At 36.9% G+C, this 23,638-nt stretch overlaps 1 protein-coding gene and 3 long non-coding RNA genes across 4 annotated transcripts; 2 read left to right on the top strand and 2 right to left on the bottom strand.

Annotated features, from left to right (window-relative positions):
* The first annotated feature begins 1,993 nt into the window (after window positions 1-1,993).
* Window positions 1,994-23,092, top strand: LOC139138435 (thioredoxin-like). Its single transcript, XM_070706821.1, has 5 exons — window positions 1,994-2,154; window positions 18,499-18,603; window positions 19,621-19,680; window positions 21,414-21,479; window positions 21,855-23,092. The coding sequence occupies exons 1-5, from the start codon at window positions 2,128-2,130 to the stop codon at window positions 21,918-21,920; spliced, it is 324 nt and encodes a 107-aa protein (XP_070562922.1). The 5' UTR covers window positions 1,994-2,127; the 3' UTR covers window positions 21,921-23,092.
* LOC139138437 (uncharacterized) lies at window positions 7,012-8,583 on the bottom strand. The gene is made up of 2 exons (XR_011553606.1): window positions 8,007-8,583; window positions 7,012-7,241 (listed from the first exon to the last, which is right to left on the bottom strand). It is a non-coding gene; the product is annotated as an uncharacterized lncRNA (long non-coding RNA).
* Window positions 8,761-10,270, top strand: LOC139138436 (uncharacterized). The gene is made up of 3 exons (XR_011553605.1): window positions 8,761-8,940; window positions 9,678-9,891; window positions 10,035-10,270. It is a non-coding gene; the product is annotated as an uncharacterized lncRNA (long non-coding RNA).
* LOC139138438 (uncharacterized) lies at window positions 13,492-15,250 on the bottom strand. The gene is made up of 2 exons (XR_011553607.1): window positions 14,696-15,250; window positions 13,492-13,655 (listed from the first exon to the last, which is right to left on the bottom strand). It is a non-coding gene; the product is annotated as an uncharacterized lncRNA (long non-coding RNA).
* Window positions 23,093-23,638: the final 546 nt, after the last annotated feature.

Below are 23,638 nucleotides of genomic sequence, written 5' to 3'. Positions count from 1 at the left end.
GCGACCCCAAAATACGCATTGAATAAGCATAGCCGTTGAGCGGAGTTACTCAGAGGTTTGAGCGCGTTCTCTCCACTGCACAGCGCTGCCAATGTGTCTGCTGATGTTATCTTGAACGATCTGTCAAAATATCCCATGAATTTAAATGATATAAAATTTTACTACAATCCAATCAAGTATCAGAAGCAGTTTTAGTGCTGTCACATCATTTCAATTGAACCAATCATAATCCTAGCATAAAATGTCATCAAAATATAGCTGACAAGGGAAAACAAGCAACCAGTAGGCCTAACTGCAACATGTTTCATGCGTTCACGTGGGTAATGAATATTTGCGTTCAGTGGCATGTGACCGGCTAGACCATTTCCGGAAATCGTCCTTTGGAAAGCAGATCAAAGCATCGATTTCATCAAGCTTGGACTGGATTATCCTGTTTCATAAAGGTTTTTGTTTTCAGCTAGATCTAAATAGCAAGCACCTTTGTTGAAATATCATGGCAAATCTGCCGGGTAGCGACTGCAATTATGTAGAACCATGGAGGTAGTAGAGAACAGATCATGGATGGGACTGTGGCGATGACCTCAATGCACCGAGCGAGTTCGATACACGCCACAAGTACCGCTGCGATATCACAGCTAGGATAAATGCGCATATACGTTTGAGTTTTGTTCTCTTGCCTACAAAATATCTATCGAAAGTTGATAGTTGCTGCATTTCTATTCAGAGTTTTTGTTGAAAAAAGTAGCTATCTACGGCAAGCGGCTTAATTGGTCCCCCAAAATAGTACTGCTGAAAGTTTTTGGAGTGACCTGCAGAACGGAGTTGTATAGCGGGGCAAACTGCGTAACACTGAAACTGGATCGCACAGTAACAAATGACGGAAACCGATCGAGCCAGTTGCGACAGCTACTGGACTAGCTGAAGTCTATTTATCATAGAATACAGGTATTTCTCGATATTTCGCGATACAAATTAATTTCCATGCATTCTGGTGTATCTTATCATATCGCAAGTTGATCAACATGTTCTGGCAATGACAGTTGACGCAAACGCAAGGAAAGAAAAGAGATGGGCCGTACTGAAATAAAGACTCTGACAACAGCTCACACATTAATTTAATCTTTATTAGGGAAACAAATGTACCGATCGGGACATAGGCCTATGATACCATTTTATTCATCTCGTTTTCTTTTATGACGCTTTCCCACATCATATGAGATGATATTTTCTTTGCGACAGCAGTCTAAATATAGCATGTCATCGACTTAGGGGCATGCGATAACGTTGAGCCCTGCATTCACTGTCGTTATGACGATCACTTTCTCAGAGATATCAGTTTAAAACAAGAAAATTACCTTTTAAGTTTACAACTCGTCAAATTGAGCGGGTCAGCTAAATTTCCATTATCGATACTAATGATGTCAACAGAATGTTTAAGTTGGTTGTTGTGATAGAAGTAAATACGAAACGAATACGAATACGAATACGAAAATGATGTTTGTTCAAAAAATCTTTCCTCCAAAGACTACTACTGGCCCACAGGCGCTAATAGCTCGGTAGTCTGCTAAATAGATCGATTTTCGGCTCGATCTATCGATCCCGTGGTCAGTATGCCCGCCACTGTAACCTAGTGTGTATTTTGGTTACAATGGCGCGCATATCGACTACGGGATCGATAGATCGAACCGAAAATCGATCTATTCAACAGACTACCCAGCTAAGGAGTGCCGGTGTACTGGCCGTTTGTTTTTAAAATCTCTCCTCTAATTATAGCAACGATATCTTTCAATCTAGGGCCTAAAAAGATTGGATCTTTTTCAACTTACATTCTCAAATATTGAAGTATCGATATATTGTCATATAAAAAGCACTTTAAGTTCTGTAAAGACAGAACTTTTATATAATACGTACGAAATTTGGACTAAAAATAAAAAATTTTGTCAGTGACTCCAATATGAATACGAATACGAATACGAAAACGAATACGAAACGAATACGAAAATAACTTCAGCATCGTGCTGGCTAGTGTGCTTTAGCTGGAAGAAAACGCCAACTCATTGTGATTTGCATACTGTACTTGTGTCTGTGCTCACATCGACCGCGCTTGCAAGAGAAACCATCGCAACCATGAGTGTTACAGATGTCGAAACGAAGGTAAGATTAACCTTACAGACCCGTTTCTGTTCAGTGATTGAGAAGATTGTCTTAACGCCTCACAGCAGTGATAACGAGTCGTACAAGCATAGGAACGTGTAAACTCGATTGAGAGTGACGACGACGTACCCCAGGTCATGCCATACACTGGAAGCACACCACTCACCACACCCTCAAGTGCGCCATCCTGTGATGCCAAGTCATGGATGCGTTACGAGGCACTCAATTAATAGAGGTAGTGGGTGGCAAATAAGTCTTACACTCGGAAATGTTTTCGTGTTCTTTAGTGTGTAGCTTTAAATGTAATCTTTAAGTGTAGATTGATTGAATCATCAGTGCAGTTGCAGTTTCTTCTGTAGATTTCCTGAAGCTGAGTAAGTTTACATAACAATCAAAGGAAACATTCACTGATTCGGTGTATTTTTATTCATTGAATGATGTCACAGTGTGGTATCTCCGGTAAGAACCGCGTTTTTTCATCATGGCTACTCGTTGTTCATACATGATTGCATGCAGAGGTTCATAGATAAGTGATACCTTTTGTCTTTGTCAATATACAAGGTATATGAACCCAGGACCCTGTGGAAACAATGCAGACCCTCTACCAAGAGTTAAACCATGTTGCCTAGCAACTGAGGTTGCAGATGAAAAGTATTCCAAGATAGATCCATGAGTGTCACGCCATGAAATCCCCAGACATGTTTAATTCTCTTAAACTTTTCTTCATTTGATTCACACAAGCAAACACATGATAAGTGCCTGTACCTTAGGGACCGTCTCATATTGTCGCAGAAGTTCAAGAAACGAAATTCCTTCGTTTAGATCAAAACCCCCTCCCCCCTCCCTCTAAACTTCAAAAGTGCGAAATGTTCATGTCTGCCTGAGAGTACAATGTTGCATTTTGCTATAGCTACTAAAGACGTATTCCCCTTGCCACATTACAATTAAAGTTATCGATCAGATTTGAGTACTAACAGAGCATTTTACCGCATAAAAGTTTCATTTTATTTTACTTTCCCTTTTTGCATCTCCTGTGCTGTTCTTTGTCTTTGCGAACACGCAACTTGTACTCGGCAAGGCGGCAAATAAGTGAGAAGCTTTGACAAAGGGGCCTAGGCATGTTCAATCATAGACCCTCGAGAAAAACCGTTTTTCTCGAGGGCCTATGGTTCAATCATATTAAAATGACTATGACCAGGTGCATAACTAGTGAGAATAAAGACATCTAGTGGTTAGAGCAGACGCTTATAAACAGCACATTTTAAAAAAAATGATACTTTTTTTTCTTTGTATAATTTGATGAATGAAATGTTTAGGATACAATGTTACTATAGGTAAATTGTGTTTGGGGCACAAACGAAATGGAAACAGTTACAAATTTGTTGGCACGAGTGTGCAGTTTTTCTTTAACTTAAAATAAACACACGAAAACTTGTGATCACAAAATAAAAGTGCGAAAGTGAAGTTCACTAATTGAATGGAGGTCAAACCCCCTCCCCCCCTAAACGAATAAATTTCGCTTTTTGAACTTCTGCGACAATCTGAGACCGTACCTTATGAGTTCAATATAAATGGACATGCAAATACTTAATCATATTCTATGGGTCAACTGGTGTACGCGCGCGCGCACTCAGGTGCTGCAAACTGGGTGATAGACACGCATCATTTGTACGAACTCTGCATTTGGTAAACAAGTATGCTGGTCGGGTACAGAGCCAGTCTTCAGTAACTTGTGTATTGCAATATATTGTTTTCAGTATGTGCTCAGGCATACATGTACGGGTTGTTAGGGGTTGTTACAAATGGCCCAAATCTTGTTATGCTGATACATAACACAGAAACGCCATTAAAGAATAATTTTATAATCATTGTTAGAATTTGCTGACTTGAACCAAAATGCTGCTTGTATTTCACAAGCGCACTAATATAGATATAGATAGATATAGAATTCTCAGCACCACGCATCTGTGTCCCTGATATACAACATGAACTTTAGAATAGGGCCGTGATTTCACTGCCCTTGTGAGTTACTGATATCATACAGAAATATTCAGCAGATACAGCCCATGGTTGAGACATGTCACTTACGCTTGTGTTACAACATTGCTAAGTTCCCATGTGTTCTAAAACAACCTGAGGAAACAAAATTTTCATGTTTAACTCATTAATGTTTTTGCAAGAGTTTGTTTTTTACACAAAATTGTGCTGAGGGCATAAAATATTAGGTCTGTTTTTCATCGTTGCATGACTTGTTCATTGTCTTACTTGATGTGTGCAACAAAGCCCTTGCCAATGTATTCTCAAAAAAAACAGCTACCACACACAACCTAAGGTAATTGCTTTGTAAAAATGTATCAGCTCCCTTCCCTTCATACCCATAAAATGCCGTAAAGAAAGAGAGGTTATTTTTCAGTCAGTGGAAAAAATCAATATGTGTTGTGGTTACAACTTTTATCATATCATAGTGATCAGAGAACCGGAAGGAAATAAGAAACCTGCAACAGTATTGCCAAATGTCAATGACAGAAACACGTCCTTTTCTTCACATCGCCTGAGTTAATGGCAGCCAGGATTCCGCTTGCTTCCGGCATGTCAATATATCTGGAACACATAAATACTGGAACACATAAATACTTAAGCGATGTTTTATTTAGTGCATACTAACAATGAGGTAATTGAATTATTTACATATGCTGACATATTGAGTGATCAGATCCATAATGAATGATGCTGCAATTGTTCTACTGTTGGTGGCAAACTGAATAGCTTCTGGCGTGAAATGAGTGTTAATAAAACCAAACCAGGTGATGACAATTTTTATCACTTGACAGCCCTGGCAACAGCATCTCTGGGAAATTTCCATTTTACTACTTTAGCTCTAACATACATGTATTATATAAATCAATTTCTCGGTTCACCTCCTAGTTATGGTGAATTAACTACCCTATATTTATATTCTTGTAAATGAGCTTTCTTTCTTTAAACTCGCTTTGTGATACAAGACTTCAAAACCATCATGGGAATATGGTTCATCCATATACACTGTACCGTATTTATCCACTTATCGGCGTTAAACATTTTGAAATTGTTGTGAGTGACACTCTCATGAGTGATTATACATTTTCTGGTTGCATGCGTAGTTCTCTTAATTTTTGTAATTTTTGGTGGCCTTAAAAAGGCAATTTTTATGTGTTCGACTTGAGATAAATTTGATGTCGTATTTTGAACAGCATATGTTGCATTTTTGTGTTTCTTTTTCCTAACAATGAATCCCAAAATGTTTTTACGTGTCATGTTTAGGTCCTGGTTAACACCCACCCCCAATATTAAAAATAACAACATGCTCCAGACCCTGGGCACATATGCCGATAAATATGGTATATGGATTTTAGGGACTGTGAGAACCCTTACCAAAAAAAAAAACTGGAAAGTAGATGTAATGTATACTCAGACCCTGTGAAAAGTATCATTTTGGAAAAATTTGTAGTAAATGCGTATACTTGAATCCTACTGCACATGCCTCAGGTAAGAAAAAATTTGAACGAAGCTGCCCCAAGAAGTAGTTTGTAGTGTCCGAGTACGCTCAGTCCCTACAATTGTGCTGCAAATCTTCATGAGAGTGTAAGGTTAGAATTGTCAACAGTTCCAAGGCTATGCGAAACCTACATAACTTTGCAATAGCCATGGTCTGTGCCAGAGTTCATCATTACAGAGTCTAAACTTAACTGTGCACTCTAAGCAGATAACTGCAGTCTGAGTCAGAAATTGCGAAGAAAATTTACAGCAGAGTCTAAGTCAGATATATGGATAGTATGGGTACGCTTCAAGTGTACACTCCAACTGGATGGCTAACTGACTTCTGAAATCAGGGAGTGAAATTGCCACAGATTGAGACAGCAACATCTATTTCACACATTGCTTGTGCCAACTTGTGGTATTCACATGTTCTTTAATGCTCAACCATTTCATCCAGGAGACTACATATAGAGCTGACACAACAGTTGAACTTGCCTTCGCATAACTATGAAATAGCATGATGACAAAGTGTTCTAATTTTGTGTTCTTCTTACACAAGAACTGCACTTCAAAAACTATATCATTGTTTGCAATCATGCATGATTTTTTTACAGTGTTTCATCTAGAGAGGGGGACAGGGGGATTCCCCTCAGCTGACATGTTGGCACCCCCAGTAATTTGTCAAGGGGGGACCTGCCCCCATGAAATGGCGCCAGTCACACCTTAGAGATACAGGTAAAACACATGCATGAACTCGTGAAATCCCCCCTAAATTTTCTGGTAAAGGGGGAACCCCCCCCCCCCCTGTTGATGCCATCCTAGATGAAACACTGATATTAAATAAAACTGCATCTACAAAATATTTAATATACAGTAAATTCATCTTTATTTAATTTTAAATCAGGCACATTGCATGGTCCAAATCAGTCTTTTTCAAATGTATTAGGAACGTGACAAACAAAGTTACAATCTTTGTTGAGTGTAGCAACAGAAACCATTACCTCATAAAATTTGGCTTACAGGGATGGCCACAACTGCTTGTTTTTCTTTATGTAAAAGTTAAATATGTGGAATGGAACAGTGAAAAGACTGTCAGTCACAATTTTTTCTTTCATCTCTTCAAATTGATTTATGACAGCAAGATGTTTGCAAACACACACATCTGAACAGAAAACTGGATTGGGACAATAAAGTATGCACTTTACCTTCATACTTGTTGTACACAATGAAAAAAATTTGTAAGTAACGTGGTCAAGCAGAAATAGCCTGTACTTAGGATATTACCCGTAAATTCAGTAGCATTCCGTACCTTTCTTGAGGGAGATCATTCACAACAATGTAAACAGGCCAAACACTGAATTTTTATGAACAGAAAAGTGCTACACCATCAAAGTTGATTTGAAAAGAGACATGTAGCTCCTGGTTTTTCTTTTCATCATCAGTTTGGATGAAGAATCCATCTGCTTGAAGATGCTCTTGTACAGCTTTTCGTCCAGGACATCAGCTTGTATGTGTTTGGTATGATTCTGTAGTGTCTTAAATATTGCAGACCACTATGTTTGCCTTCTCCTCTACAATAAAGAATATAAAGCAATAAATTATCTGTATACTGCATGTTCTGCAAAGCTCATATTATTATAAATGCCCCCCCCAATAGTTGTATATATTTTAATCAAATTCAGTCCATTCACGCATTTAGAAACAAACTATGCTGTCCGAACATAAATAATTAGGGCAAATAACACACGCATCTACAGTTCAATACCTTTAATATGCATGTACAATTGTGTAATTCAATAAGCTTTACAATAACACTATTAAACAAAATATGACTTCTCTTAAATTGTGTCCTTTGTTTAGTCTACTGCAAGGCAGATTTTCCTATTTCTACATTCTGTACATTGGCAAATAACAATGTCTAAATTGAAAATCTTCAATCATTGGTTGTGTAATTTTGAGCTACATACTGACAAAGCAACATGGTTTTAAAGAAGCCTGTATGTCATGTAAAAACCAACCTATGGAATTATGTCGATCAATACTCTGTGCAGTAGATGGTTGATTTTTGCAATTGGCTCTATCAAATTCAGTCCATTCACGCATTTAGAAACAAACTATGCTGTCCGAACATAAATAATTTAGGGCAAATAACACACGCATCTACAGTTCAATACCTTTTTAATTTTTGCTGAGAAAACACAGTGTATGGAAAGTAGATGGGAAAGTATTAAAAGTGAGGGGTGACTGAGCAATTGATTTAAAGAATTTAGGATGTGAATAGTTATTTTTAATCACGCAAAAGAATATGCAACATATCAAAATATTGGACTACTTACGTGAGAATCAATGGCGTTGAAAGCTGCTCCACTATCGGTAGTCACCATGCACCAGTACTTCCGCGTTCCGGTTCTGCATTTGCCTCTCCCGACCACTTCACTCTCGCAATTATCTAGTTCAGAGTTGTTGTCAATGTCAGTTTGCTGTTATACCATCATAAACTCGTAATAACTGGTTATCATTTCGTTATGTGGAATTTCGGTATGCACATCGCTGCAAATGCCGTTTCGAGGTGACGACGAAGGCGTATCACTGCACTGTGCCACGCGTACGATCACCAGCTGTTTCTGAACCATATTGAAGCTTCATTGAAGAGACACGTTGTCACCGATGGCTGCTTCTGAGCTTGCGAAACACTATGTCATCGTTGCTGTTCCATCGCCATCTTGTCATTCGTTGTAATCCTTTATGTGGGCTTTTCAAATGGCAAAGGTAAAACAGTGATCGTTTTTCTTGTAGTTGATCGACGATATCGTTCCTTGTTGTTTACTGCGTCCGCCATGTTTGTATGGTGAATGGTACCGTATGCAACACGCATTGCCGTTGGCTCTCACAAAGGTCAAGGGTCAGTGTCACTTCGTTCAACATCCAACTGTCATAATAGTTTTCGCTTGGGAACCAATTTGAGGGATAATTTTTGTTCATTTTTTAGTTTAAACTATAAAAACAGGTGATTCACTTAGTTTGAAATTATCTAAAGACCTTATCACTGCATTACAAATCTAACCAATGACACGCAATGTTTTAATTCTGGCGGTACTGCGCACGCGCAAATTGTCCCGGCGGGTAGATTTGGAGACTGGATTTCAATCAACAGCAGCTGAGAGCAGTGTAACCGTATCGTCCGCAAAAACTCATTCTAGCGAACTATAAATCGTCAAACAATGGGAAAATCAAGAGGCAAGAAAGTATCTACTCACTTTGGTGACCATGGTAAGTATTCAATATGAAGTTTTATGGTTTCAGTCGTGCAATATTTCGAGTCATCGTTATTCATCGTATGCACTGGTGCATTTGACCTTGGTTCATGGATACACAAAACCGGCCAAAACCCGACCATCTTTGTATCTTAACTGTGATCAGACCTAATTCCCATACATTTTTGAAAGACATTGAGGTATAATATCCGCACTGAACCATGATTATAAGTTAGGAAATTTGTATCATTGTCTCCACAATGTAAGGAAGGGTTACGTAATAACAGGCCATTCAAATTCCACGGTATCAGTGATTGTCCGTTAATTCCGAGCTAGCCCATATCACGTGCATCTTCAACCAATCATTTGTGACAATTTCGGTGGATTGCATGGCCACAGCATGACAGACCCAGAAAACATGTTATCAATGGACCATGCAGCTCCATCATCATATTTTCGTTAAATCAACTTATATTAATAAATGTGAAATTTATGAAAGAGTACACTGCAAATACTGTAATTGCTTTTAAAGACAGAACTTATTTTTCTATTTGGTAGCAAACATTTTACCTGCCTGTGCCATTCTGAGCAGTACAGGTTTACTGATGAAGTTCTTCATAGTGAATGTGTTTTATATTTTTTAGAAACTGCATTTTTTGAAAGTTGTCAAGTACTTTGATTACACAAATATTGTAATAAACAAGGTCACATACTAATTTTATTTTTATTGCATTCAATATTTTTACAATGAAGATGCTGGCAGTTATACCTGGTTCAAGAGTATTTACTTATGAACAGCAGATGAACAATGCAAGGAATAAAGGAATACACTGAAAGAGTCTGGGACCAAGGCAGCACTCTTCCTGCTGCAATGCTTCTACAAAACAAAGGATCTGGTTGGAAAAAAACTTGAAGGGTGCTAACTGTCGTGAAAGCATTGATCCTAATACTGTTTCTGCAATTATTGGTAAGTTTCATATATTCCTTTCTCTTTCCCTACAAGCACCTCACATAGTGCAATGAGTGTAACTTTATGTGAAATTAACATATTTTGTATTTTTGCTCACATGAAGTCCATGTGACTATTGTTATCTAACTATTGATCAACAGATACTGATGGAAGCAGAAGGACGATGGAGATGGCAGTATCCATGGCAATACATTTCCTGAGCATTCTGGTGTACAAATGGATACTGATATTGACTGATATAACTAACAGTGAGTGAAGCATTCCATGAATCTGTCAAACTTGTTTCAACGCAACAGAGACTTCATACTCAGAGAACATTTCATCATTACATTTTTCACAATGCAAGTACAGTGAAACCTAATCCTTCGAACGAACCATCTCAAACTGTGCAATCATTTTTACTGGACTGCTGTTTTCACATTTCACTATTTTACAGAAAAGATATGTACATTTACCTTATAATGAAGTGTGCCATCAATCAGGACAGTACAATAAGCAATTTCACTATTTGTCAACATGCTGAAAAATGCAAGTTTCGATATTTGTAAAACCTTCTCACTTCCGATAGCTTCCTTTATTTTGATAATATTGTCAAAATACAGTACTCATGCCGATAAAACAAACTTCTGAGAAACTGTATTTTACCTCTTTGTTTCAAACTGCTGAATTGAACACAAGAATTTTATTTCTTGCTCCAGCTTCAACAGTGTCATACTGATTTTTTCACACCATTTTGTACATTCAAGTTTTTTGGTGAAATTGTCATTTATAATGATATTTTTAACTCTGCTGTTTGAAATATTAATGCTTATTTGAAGATTTTTTTTATTACACAAGTGCCGATAAGTGCTAAAATTAATGGCAAATATTTAAATGTATTGGTTTATAAGTTAGTCTGTCACTTACAATATCCTAAATTGCTCATCACAAATTTTCTAAAAATACAAGAGTTAGAATTTTTGGACACAAATATTTGAACGCACACAACAGTAATGGTAACGTCATCTTTCAAAATATGCATTGTTGTTGTTTATATCTTTCACACTGTTATTAAAGTATGATCACTGTTGTTAATTAAGCAATATGATTGTTTCAGTGTGTGCTTTGAATAAGAGACAGGAAAATGAGGTGAGTGTTGCTGTTGACAATCAACATCAAGAGACTAAGGTAACTTATCAATACTGCATGAATGAGTAACCCCTATCGATCACACCCCCCCCCCACCCCCGCAGTCGATTTGATAATGGATGACTAGCATATACATTATGTGTACTTGTTTATGCTCAACGAAATCAAGTACGCGCCCTGTGTACACTTTTTTACCCCTCCACAACAAGTACACTCCATACATACTTTTTTCACGAGGTTCCCTAAGATTAAGTACGCTCTACGTATACAAAAGCGTTCCAATATTGGATAGCTTTAAGTAGCATCACATTGGATTCTGTGTACTATATAGGTACACTCTATGTGTAAAACATGTATCTTTTTTCTTTACTGATTCTGTACAAAGATAATACATAGTTTTGAGAAATATGTACACTTCACGGGCTACATAAAGTAGGCAAAATGTAGGGTGAATTTTGGTAAGGGAACTGTCCACTGTTGCAAATAACATTCAATTTTTATGTGCTTAGCTTGAAAAATGATATCAGCTTACGAGTAATCTTCTTGAGTTCTACAAATTAGTACAACAAGGTAATGAGACTGTCAGTCGTGTTCAATCCTTCAACCTTTACCTTGCTGAATTATCAGCAGAAATCTATCAGTCAATTTGGCAATTGGGTCATCACTATTGATAGCAGACCACAGAGCAGAAGCAGGCCTTTATATAGCTATCAATTAATTATCCCTTGCATTTTCTTCTTTCATATGGGAATGTTCCCCAATCAGCTATTCTGAATTTTACTATACACAGTCAATGAAAACATGATTGTATTGATGGCTATTTGACATTTCTGTATTTTGAATGTGTGCACTGAACCAATATAAGCTTGCTGTAACACTCATTGTAGGCCGTCACTGTGTTTGCATTGAGTCAGTTTTTGACCATTTCTTCCATCACACATTCCATTTTGAACGTTTAATTTCCTTATTCAAGGCCCTGCCCATTGCAGACCTCACATACATGTTCATGTACACTGTACTTGTCCATACCCAGCAATTTGCATATCAGACAGCTAACATCTGTTCAGTGCATGTATTGCTGTACATGGCTTTGCTACAACGTTGTGCAGTGTCAAAACAGTAAAACATGACAGTAATAGGTAGCATCCTTTTGAAGTGAATTTAGCTGAAGTCTGTAAATTTTCTAATCTACGATGATACTAATTCAGAGTTTTCCCTTTATTTGCCATGGTTTGGATATCATTTTAGCTAAATTGAAAATCAGCTGATTGCAGTGAAAATCCGAAAACACTTAAAGTATGCAGCTAATTCAGTGTATTTTATAGCATACTGTACATAACATTGTAAATGTAACGTGTACACGTCACAGACATTATCTGTTAATGTTATACAGAAATTAGTTGGATTGCGGTTGAACTAGATCATGATGTAGATGTATAAATGGATTTACTATTCAAAGAGTTCAACATTTATCAGTACAATGGCACAATGTCATTGATAGGTAGCCAGATATGTGGGGAAGTTCACAGATGTATCTCCCTTCATAAATGAGCTAATTTTAATTGAAAAAAACAGCCACACTGACCATCAGTTACGAAAAGAAGTACTGATATCAAACTGTATATGTATATAGCCACCTTCAAATACATGTAAATGCATATTATGGCTGATTTGAGAACTCTGGTTTACTTGAATTCAGCAGTGCTTCATATAGCAGCAGATCTATGATTTTGGCCGGCAGTCATGTGCCAAGAACCTGACTGGGCTTTCGTCAGGGGCTGTAATGGAGTTTCCATCCATGTATTGTACAAGCATTCTCTTTGTACATAAGCACAGTCATATAGGACACAACAGAAACTATTCAATACGCACCGGTCTATTCTTCGAAATCTTCAGAAAATGTCACCAGACAATAGAAAGGATAGAAAATAATGGACAAACATGATTTATACCTCCAGTCATTATAATCGATTTTGCATTAACTGCAATTAAATTAATCTTCCATTGCAACTTAGAAATGCATTAAGATAAAAGATGTCTTAATAATAAAGGAAAAAGAAAATGCAATGATGAGTTAAATAGACTGATGCTTAGGATTGAGATTTTTACTGTCATGGAAACCAAATGTCCATTTAAAATATTTCTTGTACCGATAGAAATATCTGGATAATTACTTGAATGTATATATGTATGTCATGAGGTTTAATATTCAAGGATCTGTTCACGTTGCAGCCAAAGTGTGGCTGTGTTGTGTGTTGATACTTCTAAATTGCCCTGCCTCAGTAACTCGTGATAATGTGCATACTGAACAGTGTTCTCCCCAGGATTTTGAAATAGGGTGGCGGCTAATTTGCATAATATTTACATATAATTTACATATCATTTGCATGATTATTGCATATGTATCATGGGATCTCTACTTGCAACTGCAACTACACTGAAGACATCTTACTTTTAATACAAGACGCATTTGCTTTACATGATCATTATTTTTATTAACATTCTCAAACAGAGGACATCAAAAACTTAATCATAAATGGTAACAACATATTGGACAGGCAGAATAACACTCCACACACCAGAACCATTTCAGGCCTTCATGTTGAACTTCTGACATGCCCTGCATAGCATTCCTAAAAGAAAAGACGAAAAGGTCACTTTGTACAATATCAAAAGTATCCCGGACACTTCGATTTTACCCCCGAGTTTTTGCCTCCTTGGGTCTGGTTGTGACACGAAAGTTAATGTAATCTTACCAGCCACAAAAATGACACCGCGAATATAATTTTGTAGTTGTTATTTTCGGTTGATAGTGTGGCAATATTTGCCATAAAACGTAAAACGAAGGAAATGCGACGATGATTTACAAAACGCTGTAGCCGTTCGTTCCAGTGAAAATTGTTATTGAAGCCCTACAGCCATAAACGTAAACAGACATGAAACAAAATGGCCGCCGCCGTGCACGATAGATTCTAGAGAGACATAGCAATTATCAACACTCACAAGTTACGGTGGCATTTGAAACTTAAAAATAACTTTCTAGAATAGGAGACCTACATTTGTTCCCTGAAAGGATGAGAGATATCAGAAACCACGCCGAACCAACGATCTCTGCGTTCTCACTTTGAACTGTTAGTTGGTACTCTCCAGCACTCTCCTCCAGTCGTACAGTGCTCGGATCGGCACGAGCGCCCTCGAAACAGACAGATCAATTTGACAATACACGACGCAAGGTTTTGACGAAAGACATTTATCGAACCGATCTGACATTTAGTTTATTAAAATCGCGAAAAAAATCTCAAGACAACTAGTCCCATGACAGGACGAATGAATAAAACTCAAAACACGTCTCGAACGATATCACATGATTGACGGATAGTAAACAATAACAAGAAATGGCCGCCATTGAACACGTGCTACGATTGCATTTGGAAGTAAAGTGAAATCGCGTTTTCGCACACTTAAATAGGGCGATCTCTTATTTTTTAATCATTAGAGTTAAGTTTTGCCCTCAAACTGGTGAACGGGGAGTGAAATTTGCGGGTAATCGGCCGCATGCCGAACACAAAAACTATGTTTACGTATTTAAATTTTATACGGACCGCGGACGTAGCACAGGCCTGTACAGTAATCTGAGTAAACGAAAACGGGCGACTGTATTTATTTCACCTACCTTTTTCATCTGGAGTTACAATCAACCATGGAAATAATTTTTTCCATGTCGGGTCAACACCAGTTACTCTTCTCTTGTTCTGTGATGATGGTGAGTTCACGGCCTTTCATGTTCACGGCAAAAGTCTTTGAAGTACTTTATCCGTACCCTTACCGCCATCCTTGTCACCCCCCAGGCCAAGTAATCAGCGTTGCCGCTGGCCGCGGTGACAACGTCTTTTAATTGAACGTCTTTTATTTACGTCGGTAAATGGTTTACACCATCAAATTGCGTTTATAACACCTTCAAAATTAAGATTCTTTGAAATTGAACTTGACAAAACGAGGTGTAAACGTGATAATTAGGGCCTATGGAACGTAAACAAAAAAGAGGACAATGAACAGGACGTTCAAACAACGAATGTCGGTGAAATTGAAAAGATTTTACAAAGAACGGGGCCGTGATCACAGAGTGGCGGGCCAAGTGGTAAGCGTGGCGGCCTTGATTAAAGCGTGGCGGGTGTGGCCGTAAGCGTGGCGGCACCGCCACGCTATTTGTCCGCTGGGGAGAACACTGCTGAAAATGCTTTTAATGTGTGGAGCGATTTGCAACGAGTATAAACACTTGAAAAAGTGTTAACTCCATTAATGGAAGGCTTAGTAAGCATCAATATTTTTTGTACATTAAAAATATTGACTTTATTCTCCTGATGATGTGAGTTTGTGCAGGTGTCATTGTGTTTACAATTATGATTAAGTCATTCCATGTTGCTTGGCTATTCAAGGTAATTTATTTTAGGAGGCGGTTATGAAATACTGGTTCATGATAAACAAAGTGGGGTTGCATACATGTAAGCTGATATTCAGGTGCAAAATATGTTGCAAAAAACCCTGCAAAATTCAATAACTTTGTTCATTTACAAACTCTTTTCATGAGATCTACCAAAATGGCCTTTTGAAAAGCATCACAGACAGGAATACCCGTAACATGTTTCTTTTGTACATGTAGGGTATGATCTGCAGTACAACACTCGTAGTTTCACTATTCTCTGCAATGCTGTTTCTGCCTTGCCTGTGAGATATGAATCACACTCATCAAAGCTGGGCAGTTGAGAATTAAAGTTGTCAATAAATTTACAAAATAACTGAACACATTCTGTTGCAAAATCAAAGAAAAAAAGGAATGTAGCAACTTACGCATGAATATTGTGAGGTCCATGTGATGTGCATCATGTGTTATACACCTATGGTATGTACATGTATGTGACATGTAATGATGTACATCTATTGCTTGCATTGCTTCCAGTAATTACATTACAGATTAATGTACAGAAATAAATGTAAGTAAAAAGAGATAATATCTTAAATTCAAACTACAAATTATCTTTGCAGACATTATCCTAATCATTCTCACCTCCCTACAATTAATTTTGGCATAAATTATTGTACACATGATACTTGAGGTACAAAAATAAAAATTATCATTATAGTAATTACTCTGTAAAGAGCTTATATTGATATATAGAGTCAAAATAATAAAACTCTAATAATAAGTCAAAATGGTAAAACAGATAACAAAGTCAGGTTTGTCACAAATTGCAGACGCCTGTGACCCAGCATCAGCAATACATAATGCAAGATTACAGATGATTTCAGGAACATTATCTCCAGTTTTAAAAAAGACATGCATGTAAAATGCATAGTAATTTGCATAAAAGGTATAGAAATCCATGATCAGAAACTAATTCTCCTAATGGAGCAGTATACTGGAATGCATTCAAAAGTGGCTGTCAAAGAACCAATTCCCCCGGGTACACCAGTATCACTGGAATAGAAAGAAGACTCGGCAGACACTGACTATGAATTGAAAGATACCAACGGAGGAGAGAACCAGCAAGACTGAAAGTTACCCGTACTGTATATGTAGTATGCTGCCATATTGTTGGATTGCTGAATATTCCCCTTTAATAGCCAGATTGCTTATAGATAGGTTAGCAATATAAATACATGTACAGGGCTGTAGAAAATAGCCAGCAGCCGGGCAAAAATAACCAGCTGTCGGCTAAAATTTGCCAGCTGCGAAAATTTTGTTTTCGTAAATATCAGGACATTTTGTACAAACTTTATGTGCTCATACAATTACATGACTTGTAACTGCGTGTACTTTTATTTTTGCCACCTGTAACCAAAATTTTCTACATCGTTGTAAATATCTTGCTTTCAGCGCTTCTTCAATCTTGGCTATTCAAGCTATTCTGAATTTCCTCAGGATGTAGTTAGCTGCCTTGAAGTAGCTATTAGCTAATTGAACCACTCTTTATTATAGCACTTACATGTATAAGCTGATTTTAGCTAGCTGTAACCTGGATACCAGCTAACCAGTGATGACTTCTGAGAAGGCCTGGCTAGTCAGCTATTGACGCTATTAGCCATTTTAACTAGCTTTTAGCTAGCTACATGGACCAGCTAACCAGTGGTAACTACTGAGAAGGCCTGGCTAGTCAGCTATTGACAGTATAGCCGTTTTAGCTACAGCTACATGTATCAACTAGATATAAAAGCTGCAACAGAACTTGAACATATTTCAGATATGAAATTTCAGGAAGATGTCAAGTTTTAAAACGGTCATTTGCAAAGGTGATAATAACTACATGATCAACATCCTTCTTTCGTGCATATTTATGGACCTCAGATTGCTCTTCTGATCTCTATGTTAGCAGATATGCATAATTAATAGCTCCCTCTGCCTTACCAATATGTGCATGCTTTGAGTATTTTTCTATTGCTTTTCTGTTCATAATATGAAAAAAAGCTCTGCACAAGTGGAAAGAAAACCTTGATTTGAGTTGTTAACATAGCTAGCAGTGAAGTATAAACTACCTGCATATCCAAACATATTTTCCACAATGCCATGATAATATTGGAAGTATTAAATGGTTCTACTCTGGAATAAAAAGGACGCGATGCGTTCGTTCTACAGACTCAGTACGCCAAAATAATCACGTGATGCCGGTACAAACAAGCCCACATGTGCATGTGTACTAACGCGTATTGAAATACACGTACGTCTAAGCGCGTTTGCACACATGGCTTTGTTTGTACCGTGGTCGATTTGAATTCCGGGTTTGGCCTATTCTGCTCAATCACTCCATAATTTACTCAGGTCATTTAAAGTGCCCTCATTTAGACATAGTTTATATTTCTACAGTACATATGTAACTTTAAATTTGGTTACGTTTATGCATTAGACCTATGGTACAACCAAGACCACCCTCACTGTACATGTACAAGGCATACCTAATTCACATAATTCTAATTAATCCTATTTTAAGTTATCATGACGACGTTAATTTCTACTCACAAAATTCAAACAGTTTGTGGTAAAATAAACAGAGAGATGCAATTAGTTGAATGCTAATGATGTTATTCAAAAAGTTCTGTTTGTCTACATGGCATACTTGTCTCTTTTGTATGCCCACAGGGCCATCCAATGAATATTACTCTATTCATTCTGGACACTCTTTTTGTTTCTGAATCAACTAAATGTAACTAAATTGCTTTCTCGTTCTTTGACTTAAAAAGCTATGGAAGAAGTATACATATATGTATGTTCCAAAGATTTCTGAAAAAAATCTTACCATGTACACCTTCTCTAAGTGATGTTCATGTAGAAAACTGTCAAAAGTATGCAACATTATGTACATTGGAATAACATACAACAATAATATGATTTTGTTTTCTCAGAAAATGCATTTACTTCTTGCGGGAGAAGTTGACTGATGCTGACATCACTAATTTCCTGACTTTGTTTTCTGCTTTCTTCAGGAAGAGTTTGATGCCGCTCTGAAGGCAGCTGGTGACAAGCTTGTAGTGGTTGATTTCTCAGCAGCTTGGTGTGGGCCATGCAAAACCATCTCTCCTAAATTCAAGGTAGGTTACTGGTAGAGCCACGGCCTACCGGTACACACACACAGTCAAAGTGCTAGACCAGCTATAGTATGTGCCTCGAAACTTAGTTTTAAACTTTTACTCAAAACTTACATGTACTTCAATGAACCTTTCAATCATTCATGGAAACATTTCACCATTCTCTGTCATTATAAGGAATAAAAATCAGAGGTCATATTTTGGTTATTAGAGACACAAATTCACAAAATTTACTGATGTTTTAAATTCAAAATGGCTGCTTATATAATAAGTCTATGGGGAAAACTGCATTTTTGATTTTCAAAAAAGACAATATGGAAAATCTTTCTTGGCTCTATAAGCTTCAAAACAAGTCCACAAAGTTGCAGACAGGCAAAAGTATTGTAGAAATTAAAGAGTCTGGGAGAAACTGACCATAAGGCGAGGTCCACATTAACATGGTCATACTATAGTAATGTGTGAATTCCGTTTAGGCTGGAATTGTAATACCCCACATGTCAGTGTACTGTGGTTCTACAGATGAAATGTATTTGTATCCATACAGTGTTGGGCTATTATCTGCTGCACAGCTGTTGCTGACCTTTTTATATGTCAAAGGTCTTGTACCATAACACTGTCCTTGTATTTGGCACAAAGACTTTTATTCTGTTCTGTTCTGATATTTATCACAGGTACAATGTACATCTTTTTTCAGATATTTATCACAGGTACAATGTACATCTTTTTTCAGCCAAAATGTAAGAGCTGTACACACTTATGTCATGTGTATTATCTTCATCAAACTTACAATTTTTCAAACAGACTTAATACATTGAAAATGTCAGCGGTGCAATGTGAAATGTCAGGGGTGCAATATTCAGTGTGACTTAAAGTGTGACTTATTGTCATGTTGTATAGTACTATCAAGATGACAATAATTACTAGAACAGTACATGTTTACAGAATATTTTGTTCTCTCAAAGCAACACATGTTTTGTTTTCATAAAGCTTTTTGAAACAAAGTGTGGTATTTTATTTCAGGCTATGGCGAGCGAATTCCCCAACATTGTGTTCCTGAAAGTTGATGTGGATGAAAATGCTGTGAGTATCTTGTTTTGAATGCTTGTTAATATGCGTGGTATAAATTTCATGAAGGAAGCAGATAACAACCCATGTCAGTGTTCTTGCTAAGGTTTGGGAACATTGGTAAATGATTTCGGAACCCATGTAACATTTCTGCTGTCCCTAAATCTGATTGCATTGATATACCAAAATGAACCCCAGTAGAATGACTGGGGAACCCTGGTAACATGTACATGTAGCTGCTTACCGCACTTAGCAAAAAACACTGCACATGCTGGCATATATTAACAGTCACTTGTACTTCAGCAAGTATTAAATGTTTGCATGCAAGTCTCTGGCTAACACTGATGTAATAATATGGTCTTCTTTATGGTGCATTTAATTAAGAAATTACAGTTGACATTAAAAGAAAAAATAATTAACGTTAACATTATTGGCCCTTTAAATATCATAACATTTAACATTTTTGTTCTATGGTTGATACAAATATGCCAAGCTGAAAAAAGAAATTACACAGGATATTCATACATATGGAGACAGTAAAAGGATAGACATAAATACACACACTGTTATACATATGTACATAAATTATGTACACAACAATTTTACATAGACACTTGCCATACAAACACACATAAATTCACAGTACTATATACACACATGATGTACATATACAGATACATATTAGATAGATAGATAGATAGATACATGTAGATAGATAGATAGATAGATAGATACATACATACATACATACATACATACATGTACATACATACATACATACATACATACATACATACATACATGTACATACAGTACATACATGTACATACATACATGTACATACATACATACACTGTACATACATACATATGTGAACATACATACATACATACATGTACATACATACATATACATACATACATACATATACATACATACATATATACATACCTACTCACATACTTCAAGTGCAAAGTAATAACATCTGTTGGTGCATCTTGCAATCCTCAGAAAGACTAGCTTTTTTGCTCTTCATGTGAATGGCTTGGTCAATAACATGCAGTTCATAATGTTCTGCTTTAACATTGAGCACTATAATTTCCTATGAAGACATCTAGCACTGCATGCTTTGGTAACAAATATAAATATATAATATATATTCTGGTATTGATGGAGACAAAATGACCATGACCATACATACGGTACATGTAATGCGCAGCAGAAAGATTTTCAAAAAACACATTTGCCCTGAATATTTCAGGCGGTTAAAAGTTACTAGGATTACACTGGTAATGCTGTAGTGATAAACAATTACAAGTTTTAAGAAATTTAAATTCATTTTTTAGGTCAGACAGTCCTATAATCCATAATTTAAATATACAGAGAATGATATTTCCAATCATTACTGAGTAGTTGGTAGTGAGGAGATAATAAGATGCACTGGTACGGTAATAATGCATTGATGAGGTCCATTGTATTTATATAGCCATGTTGTCTATTATTTTTTCAGAGGTTTTCTGATTTAAGTGTACAGACAATTTGAATGTACCGGTATATCACCAGTATATTTTACACAATGTGAATGCGCATATTGTACTGTTGATCTGGTAATACTGATTTAAAAGACAAGAGAAATTAATTTAGAAATGAAAATATTTTCGATAATTGTATCGCCAGATGTACAGTATGGGTCAGTTCACATATCGGAGATATTTAGATGTTAATGTGATTATTTTTTCTCTGAACAGGAAACTGCCGAGTCCTGTGGAATAAGCTGTATGCCAACATTCCATTTCTACAAGAATGGTGCCAAGGTGAGCAAAGTGGTGACCTTTGACCTTAATGTGACCTTCCAGCATTTTGAAGCAGAATTTTTTTTACTAATATATTCATCTCCTTTGAATGATGGAAATACCAGTGACTCTCCATATTTTATGAATAAAAGATTTGTTGTGATATATATTGCATTTTACAATGAATATTACATCATCAGTTACTGGTACATGTACATGTGTGTAGTGGTATACGGACAGTTGCTACGACTGTGAGAAAATAAACAACATACATCTTGAGTCTTGAAGAAACCATTTGGTCATCAATCACCACATCCACGATGCTAATTACTTCTGGACTTACTGTTCTTGTATATTATTCTTAGCCTTGCCATTATTTTCGTGTCCCTTTTTCAGGTAAATGAATTTTCGGGTGCAAATGCCGACAAACTTCGAGAGCTTTTGGTATCGGGCGGCAAGTAATGAAAGGAGATAGTTTACCTGTCAGTACAACTCAGTCATCAAGATCAAAATGTAATAGGCACTGGATTAATGTCTAAATGATGTCACACATTCATTTATTCAGTCTTTAGCACAGTGGTAGAGTAATTGGAATTTTTAATTATGAAGTTAGGTAGCCCTATTGGTACTGCAGACCCCTCAGAAGCTCAGCTATAGTGAGACCTTCGATTGCCCTTACATTATGCACTTAGTACTCTCAGTTTGTGATTATTTATTCAAGACATGATCATATGAGCGGCAGTTTTAGAATGCAATAGTTTCAATTTGATACAGCTTGTAGTTTGTAGGTGTTTAAAAATTAGGTAATATGATTGTGCATTGGTTCAACTCTTTATCACAGGCATTTGAAAATTTTGTCACTGCTTAGCAGAGCACTTGGTTTAGTCACATATCCTTTTTGTCGCAGTCATGCTCTTCAGCAATATCACTCCTGTAAAATTGAACCCTCTGGGCTGAAGTACACATAAACATAGGTGTACATGTGATGCACTCTGCATAGACTGTTCAATGTAGATAGTATTCTGTCAAGATTACAGTTCAGAGTTTGGTAGTTCTCATTGGACAGTTGATCTTGTCTGCACTAAACTCTGCATAAACATGAGAAAATACAACAGAAAGAAGTTTTCCTTTTTGCTTTCTCTGGACAGTCCTGAATTCAAAATTCAGCAATTTACAAAGACGAATCTGTCTTCACTGCGGACACGTTTTACAGCCTTTACACTCACTGTCATACCCTTTATGTGAATGTAGAGACTCTGTCAATGAAGTTGTGTAAGACATGTTTTTAACTTGTGCATTTGTGCAGTCAAGGGCATTTGCAATCTGCTTGCACCCGTGCATGACACATTTCTCACAACTCAAGCAAGATTTACACATCACGATGTGTTTGTCTGTTATTTTACTGGAGAAAAGAAATATAAACTAAGGCACTTTGATATCATACACTCCTCAGTAATGGTGTTTTAACAGTAGACAAATTTGAACTGCCAATATACTGCATCTGTGACATTTCACTAACATGGACATTGCAATCTGATTGGTTGTCAGAATTTCTATGCCAGCCAATCAGAATTGTTCATTTGTTCTATTGGTCATCTTAAACAATGGCATTAAACATAACTTTTGACATACAATATTGTACAGCGTTGCGTATCTTTATGTGGTTTTCTCTATACACATCTAATAACATCAGCATACATTACTGATACATAATATTGACCGTTAAAGTGAAAATTTTACACGGCACCCTAGCCCATGAAACTTCTCTCTCTGGTACAGGATTGCAAGTGCATGAAGTGAAAAAGGGGCAAAGCTGCTGTTTTTTTGAGCTTTTTTCATGAACTTTGTTTTAAATATGAAAACTTGTCAGTGTTGTTTGACTTCTTGAAACATGCTGGAATACTGGTCAACTGAAACAACATCAGTGAAACATATAAGGGGCTTTACTGTAAATCAAGTTCAGTGTACAGTTCACGTCATGAGTGGCTGTTACATGTCGTTGACCTCATGCAAGCTTTTGTAGTGAGATCTTGATCTGTGGTCCTTTCATGTGGATAAGGATGGTGGCTTGTGTAAACACAGAAAACCAAACTGGAATGGGTGCAGTTCATTTTGTCGTGAGGTCACAAACTAAATCATGGGCATTCATCAAAAGAGTATGTTTGAAGTTGTGTGTTACC

Source organism: Ptychodera flava, chromosome 8 (assembly GCF_041260155.1).
Source record: "Ptychodera flava strain L36383 chromosome 8, AS_Pfla_20210202, whole genome shotgun sequence".
Classification (NCBI taxonomy): domain Eukaryota; kingdom Metazoa; phylum Hemichordata; class Enteropneusta; family Ptychoderidae; genus Ptychodera; species Ptychodera flava.
This window is presented reverse-complemented; position numbering and strand designations above follow the sequence as displayed.